Here is a 15,910-nt window from a genome sequence, read left to right on the forward strand (position 1 = left end):
AATGGGATGCGATGGGATCCAATGGGATGCGATGGGATCCAATGGGATGCGATGGGATCCAATGGGATGCGATGGGATGCGATGGGATGCGCTCGAGCTCGGAGCCCCCTGCCGGCTGTCTCGGCGGTGGGCGGGGCCGGGGGGGGATGGACATCGGAGCCCCGCCCAGGTGTGCGTGAGGAGTCGGGTGGAGACGAGCAGAGCCGAACGGAGACGAACATAGTCGGGCCGCGCCGAACAGAGAACGAACATTGCCGGGCCGAGCCGAGCCGATTAGCCCCGAGCCGAGCCGAACTGCGCCGGGAGGAGCCGATTGGAGCCGATTGGAGCGGAGACGAGGTGAGGATCCGTGTGAGGGATCCGCGCTCGGTGCCCCGGGACCGGCGATGGCTCCGCCGGGACAGGCGATGGCCCCGCAGCCGCCCCGCTCCCTCCCTCCCGTGCCCGGGGACACCCTCCCGAGCGGGACCTGGCCGGGGGCTGAGCCGCGGCCGTGTTGCTTCTCTCCCTGTCAGAGCCCCCGGACCGCCCGCGCTGCCTCATGGCCGGCAAGAAGCTGATCGTGGTGTTCGGGGCGACCGGTGAGTGCGACGGGGGGAGGCCCGAGGGGGGCGAGGGGCTGAGGCGCCGATGGGGCCCGGAGGGTGAGAAGTGCCCGCCCGGCCGAGCGGCATCGCGGGGAGCGGGCGGAGAGCTCGGCCCGGGGGGCTCCGTCCCGCGGCCCCGGCGCACCCCGAGCCCCGGGGAGGCCCTGACCGGCTGCACCCGCAGGGGCGCAGGGTGGCAGCGTGGCCCGGGCGCTGCTGGACGATGGGACCTTCAGGGTGCGGGCGGTGACGCGGAGCCCCGGGAGGATAGCGGCGGAGGAGCTGAAGCGGAGAGGAGCCGAGGTGGTGAAGGCGGATCTGGACGATGAGCCATCGCTGGAACAGGCCTTGGCGGGTGCCTACGGAGCCTTCGTTGTCACCGACTTCTGGGAGCACTGCAGCAAAGAGAAGGAAATCGAGCAGGTACCTGTGCTGGCATTAACTGGGACCACACGTGGAATGGTCGGGGAGCAGGGATCGAGGGACAGCCGTGTGGCATCGGGGTAGGGAGCATGGGACAGCTCTTGGAGTAGCCATGGCAGCCCCGATGGTTTGAGTCCAGGAGAGCCCTGAGGCCTCACGAACACCAGGTTCCAGTTCTCACAAAGCCAGAACTTGTTCCCTGTTCCCTCGCAGTCACTTGGCTGCAAGATATGGTGTCTTCAGGGAGTTGTTAAATATGTAGCAGAAAGCACTGCCCAGGAGTTGGACTAGCAGGAATGTGAACACCTGGCTCCTCAGAGCCTGCCTCGGGCAGATCTGGGTCTGTTGCTGTCTGCAGTCCTGTAATTCTCTGCGCTTGCAGCTTTGGGGCCAAAATCTTGTAAGTATCAGAGATCCCAAGGGCGGTGCTCACCTCAGGACGGTTTTCCCAGGATGGCAGGATTGCCACACCTGGATGGCAGCAAACAAAAGATAAGATATGTTGGGGCAGGTATGTTGGCCAGGCAGATTTTTTGGGCTGGTATTTGTGTGCTTGGTGGAGCAGTGAGCACCAAAGCTGGAGGATGTGTGGTCTTTCTGAAGTGGGATGGTGTAAGGAGAGGACTCAGCTCCACCTGGATAACTCACTGGGTTCATTGGTGTGCTCAGCCCTGGTCCCATCTGAGGGCTCAAGGTGCTCAGCTGGTGTGAGTTGGATCCTGCCCTTCTGCCCAGTGCTGCAAAGGGGAAGGGGGGTGTGAGGATGATGAGAGCCCCCCCAAATGTCCTGTTCCCCTCTTGATGGCCACCTTCTTCCTTTGCTCAGGGAAAGCGAGTGGCCAACCTCTCGAAGCGCCTTGGGCTGCACCACGTTGTGTTCAGTGGCCTGGAGAACGTGCACAAGCTGACAGGGGGCCAGCTGGAGGTGCTGCACTTTGATGGCAAAGGGGAGGTGGAGGAGTATTTCCAGAGAACTGGTGTTCCCACCACGGTCATCCGGCTGCCGTTCTACTTTGAGAACTTCTTCTCCATCTTCAAGCCACAGAAGGCCCCTCAGGGAGACACCTTTGTCCTGAGTAAGCAGGAGCTGTGGGTCACTGTCCTGTGACAGTGTTCTCGTCTGCTCCCACTATGCAAGGGCTGAGGGGTGGAGGAACCACCAGGGCTGTGGGCTGATGGGGTAAAGAGGCTTGACCACAGCAAGTTGCTGCTGTATTATGGTCTTTCAGACCTGTTTGGTGGCCTGCAAGAAATCAGTGACATCCTGGGCCTGTTTGTGGTGCTGAGGGCTGCTCTGCAGATCCTGCAGTGGCTCTGGACACCCCAAGTGCCTGCATTGGGGATGGTGGAGGTGGGGAGGCTGCAGATCCAGGTGAGTCACGGTGCTGCTCTGGCTGTCACGGCCTCATAGCTCAGTCCTTACCATACTGATGGGTGCTCTCATCCCTTCCTCACCCTGTGTTCAGAGGCTGAGTGCTGAAAACTCCGGCTGTACCTCCTCAGAGCTGGGCTGCACTGCAGCTGGGATCAATCTCTCCATACAGAGCTGCCCATGGGGGACACCCCGATGGACGGGATGGCCGTGGAGGACGTTGGGCCTGTTGTGGTTTCCCTGCTGAAGTCCCCGGGGGAGTACATCGGCCAAGTGATGGGGCTCAGCACCAGCAAGCTCACTGAGGCAGAGTACGCCGCCGTCCTCTCCCAGCAGATGGGCAAGACTGTGGTAGCCAGCAAGGTAGGACTCACAGCTCAGTGGATGGGCTTGGTACAGCCCAGCACTGGTGCCCAGGGTTAATCCTGCTGCCCCTGCGTGCGGCTGGAGCACAGCCTGGCACCGAAACTGCCCTGTTGGCATCGTCACTGGGACAACTCATGCTCGTGGAGCACACAGGTGTGCCCAGGCAGGCCCGTGCCTGGCTCCAAGGGATAACTGAAGCGGGAGGTCTCCAGAGGAACTAGGGATGGGCACCTATAGAACAGGTTTCTGCTACATGCCCTTCCCTTCAGCACGGCTTCCCCCAGGGCCTTGCTGTGTCACCAATACAGCACTCCTAGCTCAGTGCTGTGTCACCCTTACAGCACTTCTGGCCATTCCCTGCCCCTGCATAACTTCTTTTTAATGTTTGTTTGCATTTGGGCTGTGCCTCAGGCAACCAGTACAATGGACGAGGGGTGTGGTGGCTCTCTGCTTTGAGAACCAAGTGTATTTCAGCAGAAACAAAGCACCTCTGATGCTCTCTGCAGGTTCTGCCCCCTCACCCAGGGACAAAGAAGCAGCTCTATTCCTCCCTAGGGCAGTGCAGAAGCACAGTGATCCCCAGGTTGCTGTGGGTTTCTCCCCCTCCATCTGGGGAACTGGGACTTTGTTTCTTCTGAAAGTTTTTGATTGCACCATTTGTTGTTTATTCAGATTTTTTTCCTTTTCCACACTTCCACCTGAAGTTTCTTAATTTCTAAGTTGTAATCTTGTTAAACTAAGACATCCTTAGCCACAGCTTGTGCCCTGGTTCAGGTAAGGGCTCCCTTGTAGTTGCTCCAGGCCTCTGCCTCATGGAAGAGTCAGTTCCATGCCCAGGCCAGCTGTGTGCCAGAGCTAGGTGCTGGCTCTAGGCTAGGAGGGCTGTTCCCTGCCAGGCAGGGCTGCTTCCTTTGCTCAACCCCAGCAGAAGTGCCTTGCAGAGCCCTCCTCACCGGTGGCAATGCTGTGACAGGTTGCTCTAAGTGAGCCCTCAGCTTCCCCACACGGGCTGAGGGAAAGCCCCAGCAGGCTATGAAAGGGCTTTTCCCGCAATTCTCTTGGCAGATCTCCCCAGAGGAGTACGAGAAGCGTAACTTCCCCGGGGCCAAGGAGTTGGCTGCCATGTTCCGTTTCTATGCCCTGAAGCCCGACCGAAACGTGGCCCTGACCATGAAGCTCAACCCCACGGCCCGCACCTTCCAGCAGTGGGTGGCAGACAACAAGGCTGCCTTCTGAGCCTTCCCCTCCCTGCTCTTCCTCCTCAGCTTCTGTGCCAGGTAGGGGAAACTGGCTGAGGTGCCCTGAGCACCACTGCCTTCCCAGTAGTGCCCCAGGGAGAGGCTGATCCTGCCCCAGCTGGGGAGAGCTTGGTCCATGTGCTGGTACATGCGTGTGCTGCTGCAGCTTGGTTGAGACTATTTAGGCAACCAGAACAGGAGGAAGGGCTGCACAGCACAGGTAGACGGGTGGGAGAAGTGCTACCTTTGCACACTGTCCTCAGGGAGGTGTTTCTTTAGTCATGCTGGGTGTTTTTAGGCTGGTGGTGGCTCATTTTCCCAGGATCATGCCCTTTCCCAGGCAGCTCTGAGCATAGGGCAGCACTTGGTGGGCTGAAGGTGTGTATCCCTGGGCCCCAAGGCAGGTACCTTGGGACACCTTCACAGCAGGTACCCATGGCCAGTGTTGCTGCAGGCTCCTAAGCAAGCTGAAAACATAATGATTTCTCCAAGGACCTGATTTAGGCACTGCAGGTGAACCAGCAGAGAGACAGAGCCCTGCAACCAGGGACTGTGCAGTCAATTCCTGTGCATGTAACACAAAACTGAGCCTGATTCCTCAAGTCATACAGCTCTGGGCCTGACCCTTGGGCTCCTGGAGGTAATTTCCATCACTTTAGGATCATGGAGCTAATTTCAGTCGCTGTCCCCATGAGTAAAACTGAAGTCTTTCAAGACTGTCCAAGACTCAGTGGAAAAGCCCCTTCCCCCTCACCCTTATATGCTTAAGGTACTGCTCGGATTTGGCAGCTTTTCCTGTGCTTAAAATCAATCCCAGCCCCAAGAGATGCTCAAGCCACCCAACCCCTGTCCCTCTTTGTCCCAGAGACCTTCATTCCTATTACTGGGCCAGGGAAAGCAGGTGACAGACCAGGTGGAAGAGTAGACAAGGCAGCAAGGCACAGCACATGTTAAATATCTTTATGAAGTCCATCTTATTTACATGGATACAGAATCACTTTACAGACAGTTTAATCAGGAGGCAACGCGTGCTTTATTTCAGCAAATTAAGAAGGGCAAGACTACAACATGTCCCTGTTTAACTGGTTATTAGTACGTGGGCTGATGGTACCTGCATGGTATCACTAACACAGTAACCATGGGATACTCACTGCAAGAGCTCAGCTGCACCTGGAAGGAGTGATCCACCTCACTTGCACTCTCACACATGTAAAACAACGATGCTCTGACCAATCCTTTATGCTACGGGTGTTGCGCTAAGGTAATAAAAAGATTTTGTCCCCAACTGGCAAAGGGCTTGGTGATCAACTTGTACCCGTTCAGAAGCGACAGCAGTTGTGTGGTAACTTTAGTTATTTGGGGGTTAAACCTGAGGCAAAGTGCAGATGCCACCACTGCTCTGTGCAGGCAATCAGCAGGGCTGAGAAAGCCCACGGCTGTGAGGGAGCCAGGGCACGGGGGCTTGGACAAGGCCCAGGGAGATTCCACTCGGAGCTGTGCAGGGCAGCAGGGCTGTCGTGAAGACAGGGTTAAACCTCCCTGACCCACCAGGTCTCCTGGGAGAAGGTGAGCAGTGGTGAGTTCACCAAGCACACCTGGCATTGCAAAGGGCACCTGAGTGAGCAGCAGGTGGAGACTTGGGCTCCATACAGCAAACTGCTCTGCTCTGTGCTGGAAGGACAGTTTATTTCACATTTCTTCTGGTTTGGATTCTAAATAATACTTCAACTTTAATTTTTACCCAATAAGCTTCCAGCAGCAGTAGGGCTGTGGAGCAGCCTCCAGAGAGCCCCATCTCTGCAAAGCTGGCATTTTCCTTCACTGCCAGTTCCTTGGATGGTGGTGAGGGGGTTGTATCACGATGGGTGTTGGTGCCTCGGTGGTCTGTGGCCTCTCCAGCTGAGATTCTTGCTGTGCTGCCGACTGACATCCTGTGCTCTCCAGAGCCTGCTGCCAGAAAGATTCACCCCCAACTGCACAGATGACCTGCTGCTGCTGGCTCCTAGTTCCCAGTAGAACGTTTCCCTGCGGTTGAAATGAGAGGAAAGTTTATATTTCCTGGCTGAGTTGGCACACAGCCCACTTCGGGAGCACCTCCCCTCCCAACCTGCCGTCACACTGTCAGCCACGCCAAACAGACAAGTTTGAAGCCTACAAAGATGCAAAGCTGAGCCCCTGGAATCCAAGACACCATGTCTGCTGTAGATGATTCTAAGTCCCAGTGCTCCCTCAGAGCAGCCAAGACTCACTGAAGGCACATGAATTATACTCTGGTCTGGTGTAGGCAAGGCTTTGCTGTGCTCTGTGACAAAGGCTGACTCCTCCCTGGTGCTGTAAGCCCGTGGCAGGGGCAAGTCCACCCCAGTGTGCTGGCACCCCTGTGCCTCTGGCAAGGCTGGGCAGAACCTGGTCTCAGTGGGACCAGCTAACGGGAACAACCTCTGTGCTCGGAACCAGGCACAGCTACTGGGTGGACACGGGAGCAGAGCTGCAGGGGAGGCCCAGCCACCTCCCCAAGGATGCACCCAGCATCTGTGCAGCTTTTGGCTGCAGCAACAATGCAGTTTAATCCCTGGCTTGTTGCTCCAGGTCCCAGGGCACAGCTGGGGTTTTGCACACCCGCGGCTGGAAGGCCTGAGGCTAAGTGAGAAACAACCTTTTTGTGCTCCCAAGAAGTGCTCAGTGTGGGGGAAAGACAACAGTGAAACACAACAGGCCTCCTACCTCAGATGGGGTGTCAGGAGGTAAACATTTTCTTAAGTTTGGAAAGGAATCCCTCCTTGTTCTCCTCAGCCTCAGGCCTATCCCCGCCTGTAGCAGCGCTAGCCTTGGCCCTGCCACCTGGACACAAACAGCAAAGGGCTGCAGTCAGAGACATCTCCCACCAGTACCAGAGGGTTATTTTAGACAGGGAATGGTCAAGCAAAGGCAGCTGGTTGTGCTGCATCCTCACATGGCAGTAAGATACCCACAACCACTTGGCACTGGAGAGATCCCAGAAAAGCCAACCACAGGCTCAGGTTCCACCATTCCCTTCCCCTCTCCCCAGCCCTCCAGCTGATGAGGGAAATCCTCACAGGCTTTGGAAGCAAGCACTTGGAATTGAGAGTCTGCCACTAAAAAGTGATCACAGCCAGCCAGGGCTTTACAGGGTTAAAAAAGCTGTCCTGGTGGTCCGTGGAACAAGCTCGTCCTGTTTCAAGGTTGTGTCCTTGCAAAGCAGTGCAAAACCATACCAGGAGCCTGATTTGTGTCATTGCAAGCAGTGCTCAGACAAACGGTATCAAGGAGAAAATGAACTCGAAGTAGAATTAAAAAGACTACAAGTATTTCAGACCAAGTGTCCAGATAAGGAATCTTATAATTGTCCTGTATATAGAGGTCCTGAAAAGTTGTTTGTCCCTCCAGAAGTGGCTACAGCAAGAACAAAGGAGATCTCTTTGCTAATCTGCTTTTTCTACAGTAAATCCATCAATAACAAGACCCCAAAATCCTCCTAAAGCTTTTTCTGCACACAGGGAACACGAAGTCCAGCACTCCCCATCCTCCCAGGGCTGAGTGCCGGGCTCAGACTGATGCAATGGAATGAAATCCCGAGGCAGAACACGCCTCTGTCCACCCGGGGCATTGCATTGCTGCTGCCTGGAGCGAGGACACACCTTCAGCAACAGCCTGTCTCTACACTGCAACCTACTGGGGGTTGTTTTAATCCACCTTGCTGCTTCACCGTGGTGAAAACTGGAAAGTTTGCTTTTTAAAAAAATTAGTTTGGAGAGTGATTTTTTTCCCTTTGACACACAAATGCCTTTAAAAAGCTGGAATGGAAGTTTAGTGGTCAGAGCGCTCTCCCCTTCCCCCCATGGGTGACTGTAACATGGGAAAGACATAAGTTCTATATTAGGAAATCACTATAAAACAGAACATTGGCAAATATTTGGCAGATGCTGCCTTCCAGTATCCCCCACCTGAGCCTATATTCCTGAGGCTTTGGCATGTAGTACAGCAGACCTGAGTTCCTGGGATCGTTGAGCAGCTCTGAAAGGCTCCCACCTTTGCCTAGTCTTAAATGCTCTGTTTGCTTTCAAGCCAAAAAAGGAATCCAAATGGCTTTAAAAAGTTCATTGTTCCAATTAAGCAAGGAAAAAGTGTTTTCCAGTACTGAAAGACAAAGCTCCTTCCTTATTATTTCACCATGTGTTTTGCCTTTAGCTGCTGTCCTTGCCAGGTACCTCACCCCAGAAACTTAAAACAATTGCTGAATCTGTTCTCCATCTGGAGCTGGAAGAGCAGCTTCACAAAGCTCCCAGCTGACTCTGCTCCTCCATCACAGTGGACACTGTCTACTGACAGAGCCAACACTCGGCACCAATGGACACTCCTACCCCAGGTTCCCCCACGTGCCCAGGGCACAGCCTGACAGCAGAACTTCCCATCAGCATTCCAGGAGAAACATCCTGCTGCACAGTCAGAAGCACAGCAGATGGACTCGCATGGAAAACTGGCCTGAAGGACCTTGTCTTTTCCTACCCCTCTAAGGAGAGTCCTGGCACAGGGAGCCAGGGAGCAGGAGGCATTCATCACCACAGCTTGTCAGGACCCTGAGTACCTCAGTCCCTGCCCTCTGTTCACACACACAGATTTGACAAGTACTGGAGCAAAGCTTCCTGGGAAGAGGCTGCCTCCCTGCTCTGTGCTACAGCCTGTTAACACCACACTACAACTATATCCAAAACACCACGCTCGGCAGGCAGTGCTGCCACACCACCTCCAGGTGACCCTGGCTCACCTTCCCCCCCAGGAACCCTCAGGAAGCGCTCTGCACACCCACACCAGCTCCAGGAGGAAGGAGCAGGAGTTCCCCCCGCTCACCTGACGCTGTGTTTGTGACCCCGTTCACTGTGCCATCCACGTCCGTCTCGTCCTCCGCGTAGCTCATCATTAAGGCTCGCTGGCGATCCGTCAGCCTCCTGTGGGCCCAACACAGGGCATGGTTAGGGCTGTCCTCGGGGCCAGGTGTACCTACAGCCCTCCTGAAACCTCTCCAGCAGCACCCACGAGAGGCAGCTGCTGGAATTACAAGGTGAACACACCTGGAATACACCAGGAATCCCTACAGTGAGCCATCTATAAATAATAACCACACAGTGGAAGAGGAGAGACAGGATCCACTGCATTTCACTCCACTGCAGTGAAAATCACAAAATATCTTGAAGTGCTTGAGAAGAACCATAAGGAATAAAAATTTTCACAAATTCTGAATGTCTTTTTGCAAGAAGTTCAAGATTTTGCAGAAACTTGCTTTAGCTCTACTTACTGAGGGACTTTTATCTTTATGTGGATGTAGTGGTCTCCGTAGCCATAACTGTTGACCTTGGGAATGCCTTTCCCACTCATTCGAATTCTCTGGTCTGGCTGAATACCAGGGGGTATCTATGAACACAAATGTCACATTTATTACTCTAGTTTAACCATTTATATAGTAATTAGGTGTCTATAAAAATTATCTACTTCACCGGCAAGCTTCAAAGTAGGATGGGAGAGCTTTGGTACACCCAGGACACATGCTGAAGCTGTGTCAGTAACGATGGAAAAGCTTTTGAAGGAATGAGCAAAGAACCTGGCACAGCCTGTAGCCCTTGGATGGGATTTGTCCAGCAATCCCTTCCTTTCCCTGTCCCTTCACAGTGACAAGAAAGGAGCTGTGACACAGCAGGTCACAAGCTACCCGAGGCTCAATCCTGAAGGAATCTGAAACATGGCACTGGCAGACTTGGGAGATTTTCCCCACCTTTGCAGCATTGATTCATGCCCAATGTAATGGTACTTACTGTGATGTTGATTGTCTCGTACAAGCCTTGACATCGGGCTGTGCCTCCCAGCACAGCCTGTGCTACTGAGATCGGGAGATCCGAATGGATATCTGCTCCATTCCTTCTGAACACAGAACTTTTCTGAACCTAAAAGGCAGGGAAGTTCCAAGGTGAAGTGAGCACACCACCATGAAGTTCTCCCGGTAAACTGCTCTGAAGGGTCTCAGAAGAATATACCAGCCTGACCCTTTATACCATCCACAAACTGCTCGTCTAAGAACTATGAGTTAATATTTGGTCTTTTAGAAAAACACAGATATTGACACAACCATAATTAGCCAAAAGCTTAGGAGGATCCCTGCTTCCTGCCTCAGCACCTCCCTCCCCTAATGCTGCTATTAAATTATCTGTGTCAATATGGTTCTGCAGAGACAGACACTGCCTTGTCCAGTATCCTGAACAGGAGAAAGCCAGAAGGGAAGAGGGAGGGAAGCACCTCTGCAGTGGCCTCACAAGCTGGAAGAGAATTAAATCCTCCTGCACCACAAAAGAAGTGTTGAAAAAAATTTTCTCCTTGACAGAGATGTGTGTGACAGGATTCCGCAAGGAGAAGAGGCCCAGCTACAGCACAGGTGCAAAGCAGCCCTGAAGGTGGATCTGCAGGAGGACACTCGACCAGCCAGCCTGCTGCAGGCATTCCCACAGCCCTCCTCAGCACTCTCATCCCTGCCTGCAGGCAGCTCCTTCACATTTCCAAGTCAAAAACTCGAGGCATGAAGAACCTACTCTGCATTTTTATTCACACTACCCTAAGGGCCTGGTCCTGGAACAAGCAGCTGGATTCTTCATGAGCAGATTCAAAGTGACCCCCCTTGTTACAATGCAAATCTGCTGTCTCAGAAAGTTCACATGGATCGTGTTACATCAGATATTCAAAAGGATCACTCACTCTTCCTTCTCTGCCCATTCTGCAGCCACGTCCCAGGCAGCTGAGAAGGGTAAAAACAACTTACACACATACAGCTTACAATACATACCCTGAACGTAATGAAAATTTCCTTCTTCCCCACAGGCATCCGAACTGTCTGCCCATCCTCAACTCCTGCGATTGGAACAAGAGGGAATGTTACCTTGGGTTATAATCCATGTGTTACATGTGTATCTACAACCCCGCCAAACCCAAGAGCAGCCCACCACTGCAGCACATAAGGAATAAGATCTCCCAGCAGGCATCACAGTGACACTCTACAGGAGCTGTGGCCCAAGGAAGAAGGTATTTGTACCTCTGAGGTGATCACTGCACCCCAAGCAGGCTCATTGGTTCAATCCCTACAGAATTCTTTAGGGAAATGCAGCAAATTGAAGAACACAGCAGCTTCCACGAGCTGCAGGAAAACTCCAGGCTGCTCACCCAGGGTGGTCTCAAAGAAGTCTTCAGTCCCACCACTGTCTCATCCTCTCTGGTGAGGAAGGCCATCAGCACATCCTTCTGAGCCAAGCCAAGGCTTTCAGATTCCCACCCTCTCCCCACGCTTTATCAAGGACAAATGGAAGACCCATGGCAACAAAACCTTTGGAGAGTTTCACTCTTCAAAGCCTGCCTAGGAGGATCCAGACAAGAACCAAAGCTCAGGAAGGGCAAAGCAAACATTTCTATCCATGGCCAGAAGGTTCATCTCATCATTAGCCCGTTCCATTGACCTGCTTTGTTTGAAAGACAAACTTCTCTGCAGCAAAACTCCTTTCGCTGCTCTCCCGTTCGTACCTGTTGGCCAAGTGGCAGGAAATAACTACATTCATTTAACAGAGAGCAGCACACGAGTACAACACTGACCAGCTGGCACAGGAACCATCACTGTCTTCTTCTGCTTGGTTTGCCCCGTTCCCCGGCACACGACGCAGGGCGTGGTTATGATGGAGCCCCGGCCGCCGCAGCGCCGGCACGTCGATCTCATCACGAAGGGGCCCGTGTTTATCGTCTCCTGGGGAGGGAAACAGGTTGTACGAGCACTGAGTACCACGGTGGTACTTTTCACCCAGCACGCTGGAGTTCTAATCGCACACACACAGCCTGTAAGGACAGTAATATCCTTTAGCAAGGGCTGGAGCAGAAAGCTGGCTCTGAAATCCTAAGAGGATGCTGCTTGGGAGAAGCTGGATGAGGTTCTCTTGCCAGCGCATTCCGAATTCCACTGAACACCATCACTACTACAAACAAGGGGAAGGGAAACACAACACCTTCCCTCTCCAGCCTTTAACGCACAAGAAGGAACAAAGCTTCTTACAGTGCTACAGACATCTGTGTTCTGAGGAATCCAAGGACAGTCCACTTGCATGAATTACTGCCAGTGTCCAGGAAAACGTTACGGAGACTAAGCTCTGGAGTGAACTGTGAGAGCAGCCCTCCAGACCGCAGCACATGAGGAATCAGATGCATGGAAACTCAAAGCCTGGCAGCTCCATCATTACCTGCATCTCCTTACTTCATGGTTACCCTGGGGCTATCATTACCTTCCTCCACCCCAAGTCAAAGGATCCCATTTAATGCCCAAGGAATTTCAGAGCCCTTACGTGGCATGAATATGGTTTGTACAATAGCAGAGAATCCATCCTGAAGGCCTGTGCTTTCAGCTGAGCACAGCACTTCTTTAACACTAAGACAATCTTCCTAGGGCCGATTAGCATCAAGCTGACATTAACTCGGCTTTACCCGAGATCAGCTGGTGACCGGGGTGAGAATTTTCACCAAGGACTGAACTGATCTGCCCCAACAAGGAAAAGCACAGCAGAACTGGTGTCCTACAAAGCACTTACCATGCCTGTGCCGTTGCAGTAGTGACAGCGCTGCACTTTGGTGCCCGGTTCGTGCCCTTTGCCATCGCACCGCTCACAGGAATCTTGGATGTTCACCACAATCTCCTTGTTAACACCTTTTGCAGCTTGGGTGAATGTCAGTTCCATGATATACTGCATAGGAAACATGCATATTGATCTGTGACTGATGTGTGATAGGGTCTTAAACAGATTGGTTTAGGCCAAATACCAAACAATGCTGAAAACAGATCCAGGTAATAGAGCGGGAGGAAGAAACAGATAGGCAAACCCTTCTGAATGACTGTGCATCTAATCTGAAGAATCAATAATCTGTCTCAAATAAATAAAAAAGGGGTGCAAAAGGATCACAGACATTACAGGAATGATGGTTACCCCAGGCTGATAAGCATCAGGTTGTGTGGCAGCAATGAGAATTTTTATGAAAATGCTGTGTAGCAGCAACAAGATTTAAAAACAGAAAAGAAGTAAAAAGAGAAGTCGAGTGTTTTCCTGCTCTCAGGAAAACCCTTTTTTTTGTTTCTAAAGGTTTTGTTTCATGGGAATGCAGCAACAGGTGAGGCTGAAGGGTTTCCATCCCAATGGCAGTGGCTGCTCTTCCCCAATTAACTTTTTCTTTGCCAAGTGAAGTCATCAGCAAAGATGACTGCACATAAGAGGACATTCTCTTTATAGTGAAAAAGTCACTTTTAGTAAAGCCAGAAGTACCAGAAACACTTGGTATTTGAAGACAGCACGTGAAATGACAACACTTAAAGGAGCATTCAGCTGCAGCACAAAGAACAAGACACGTTCTGTTATGGGCTCCACTGCAAAGTTAAACTAATTAAGTTGCAAAATTAAACCAATTAAGCAGCCAAACCTATCGCCGGAAGGCCTGGTTTACAGTTACAAGGTGTTTTGTGGGTTTTAGCATTACAGATCACAGCAGGCATATGCATATCAACCCACAGCAGCAAAGATGCCTCTACAGCGATGGAACTGTTGGGCAGCACCGACTGGGGTCAGTAAACACCAGAGGAAGTAGCTCAAGTCCAGAAAAAACAACTCTGTCTGGAGATGCAGCTTATCAAAAATTTGACTCTCCCTCCATGCCATGGGATACTCACAGACTGACATTCCCAGAAATAACCCTCTGCTGAAGCTCTTGCCCCCAGAGTGCTCTGTGACAGACCAGTGCGTCCCTCCCCAGCTTTTGAGTTTTTAATTCCACTTCTAAACAAAGGCCCCTCCTACCTCCTGTGGCTGGTCAAAGACACTCTGAAAATCGCCGAAAGGAGATCCCGAAAACTCCCCAAAGATCTTCCGGAAAAGCTCCTCGGGGTCAATGGAGGGGCCACCGCTCCAGTACTGCCGCCCCGTGCCGGCGCCGGCCCCGGCAGCGCCGGCCTCGAAGCTCGCCGTGCCATAGGCATCGTACTGCTTCCGCTTCACCTCGTCACTCAGCACCTGGGGGGGACAGAACGGTGCCATCTGGGCATGGTACGGATCCCCAGTGCCCTGGAGAAGCCCTGGCTCTGGCACTGCCCCCACAAGCCCAAGCTTATCAGACTCTCCTGCCATCGGGAGGGCTCGCTGAGCTCTCGGCACCACAAGCTGCTTCTTCCTCTCTTGGCTCAAAATCAGGAAAATGACAATCTTACTGACTTATAATAAGCAAGAATAACTTGCCTATTACGTAATCAGTCATTAATATATCAGGTGAAAGCTGGTAACAGTGCTGGGGTTAAAAAAAAAACAGGGCTGGGAAAGCACAATGAAGGTTCCTCTGTCTCAAACACCTACTGACAGGTTTTTTATTTGATTATTTATTTTAACCTGACAACGATCCCATGGAAGTGACTGCTGCATCCATGCCAGTGACTTACTCCTAAAGAAGAGCACAAACTGAAAGAGCCCAAAGTACCTAAACCAGATACTTGGGCCAAGTAATTTCCTGGAGACACCGTTGGGACAGAGGTGCTCCAGCCTGAACTGCATCAAAAAACAGCCACGGTTTTACAGGAAATGTTTCCCCTCATCTACCCTCCAACCTTTCCTCCTCTTCATCACAATGAAATCCTGCTGTTACCTCGTAGGCTTCTGCCAGCTGAGAGAACTTCTCCTTCGCTTTGGGGTCATCCTTGTTTGTGTCAGGGTGGTATTTCTTTGCCAACTAAACAACAAAAACAAAAGTTATTTACTTCAGTGTATCTCACATGCCAGGAAAAACACATTAGGCACAGCTCAGCATACACTATCTCTATTTCAGGGAACTAAATCCCTTCATTTTCCATTATCAACCCAATATAAGGAACTACAGGAGCTGCTCCTGATCCTCCCAGCAAGCCCAGATCCTTCTGGAAGGAGACATGAGGTGACACCACAGGCAGACTACACTTTGGAAGAGATCCCCAATGCCATGTGCTGAGCTGTCCCACTGCTCCCTCCCCTTGTCTCCAGCGGGGATCTCAAGGGAGGATTTGCTCTCTGCCACGCCGGACAGGCAGCGAGGCAGTTCTGTCCCTGTCCCCGCGCAGCCCCGGCGGGACGCACCTGGTAATAGGCCTTCTTGATCTCCTTCTGGGTGGCGGTGCGGGGCACCCCCAGCACCTGGTAATAGTCCTCCTTGGTGCGGGCCCCGCTGCTGTGGAAGGCGGCGGCGGCGGCAGCACGTTTCGTCCCTGCGGGAGGGGAGACAGAGGGGCTGCGGTGAGGGCCGGGCCGGGCAAGAGGAGGGACACGGCCGGGAGAAGGACCCGCGCCCCGCCGCCGCCCCCCGTCCCTGCCCTGCCGCCCCGCTCACCCGCGGCGCAGAGCCCAGCTCGGAGCAGCAGGAGGCGGCGCGGGGCGCGGGCGGGCGGGACGCGGAGCCCGCGGAGCAGCAGCAGCAGCGGCGGCCGCGCGTTCCCCGCCCCGCGTCCCGCGGCCGCCCCGACCCACCGCGACGCGCTCACGGCCGCCATCTTGGCCCACGCGCGGCGCCTGCGCACAGCCACGGCAGGGAGGGACCGCGCGTGCGCGGCAGCGCCGCGCCTGTGGTGGCGCTATGGCTGCGCATGCGCGGGGCTCGGCCGAGGCGGCGGGGTCGGAGCGCGAGGGCACCGTTTGAGACGCCGGGGGACCTTCAGAGCCCCGGGGGGGACCCTCAGAGCCCCCGGGGCCACCAGAACACCCCACGCGACCCTCAGAGCCCTCGGCGGGGCCGGGGCAGGGACAGTTCGGCCCTGTGAGCCGGGAACTGCCAGGCACCGCCGTGCCCGGCCATGCCGCACCCCCTGCGACACGCTGGGGCAGCCAGGG

The 15,910-nt window shown here is 53.7% G+C and overlaps 2 protein-coding genes across 2 annotated transcripts; one reads left to right on the forward strand and one right to left on the reverse strand.

Annotated features, from left to right (window-relative positions):
- The first annotated feature begins 195 nt into the window (after positions 1-195).
- NMRAL1 (NmrA like redox sensor 1) lies at positions 196-5,271 on the forward strand. The gene is made up of 6 exons (XM_017808934.1): positions 196-339; positions 516-581; positions 772-1,010; positions 1,837-2,086; positions 2,555-2,745; positions 3,814-5,271. Exons 2-6 carry the CDS (start codon positions 542-544, stop codon positions 3,982-3,984), a joined length of 891 nt encoding a protein of 296 aa, XP_017664423.1. The 5' UTR covers positions 196-339; positions 516-541; the 3' UTR covers positions 3,985-5,271.
- Positions 4,932-15,573, reverse strand: DNAJA3 (DnaJ heat shock protein family (Hsp40) member A3). Its single transcript, XM_017808676.1, has 12 exons — positions 15,414-15,573; positions 15,164-15,291; positions 14,700-14,783; positions 13,865-14,077; positions 12,611-12,763; positions 11,631-11,778; positions 10,834-10,898; positions 9,815-9,943; positions 9,301-9,416; positions 8,856-8,953; positions 6,711-6,827; positions 4,932-6,011 (listed from the first exon to the last, which is right to left on the reverse strand). Exons 1-11 carry the CDS (start codon positions 15,571-15,573, stop codon positions 6,724-6,726), a joined length of 1,398 nt encoding a protein of 465 aa, XP_017664165.1. The 3' UTR covers positions 4,932-6,011; positions 6,711-6,723.
- Positions 15,574-15,910: the final 337 nt, after the last annotated feature.

The sequence above is a fragment of the Lepidothrix coronata genome, unplaced genomic scaffold (assembly GCF_001604755.1).
Source record: "Lepidothrix coronata isolate B3197 unplaced genomic scaffold, Lepidothrix_coronata-1.0 Scaffold24, whole genome shotgun sequence".
Taxonomy (NCBI): Eukaryota; Metazoa; Chordata; class Aves; order Passeriformes; family Pipridae; genus Lepidothrix; species Lepidothrix coronata.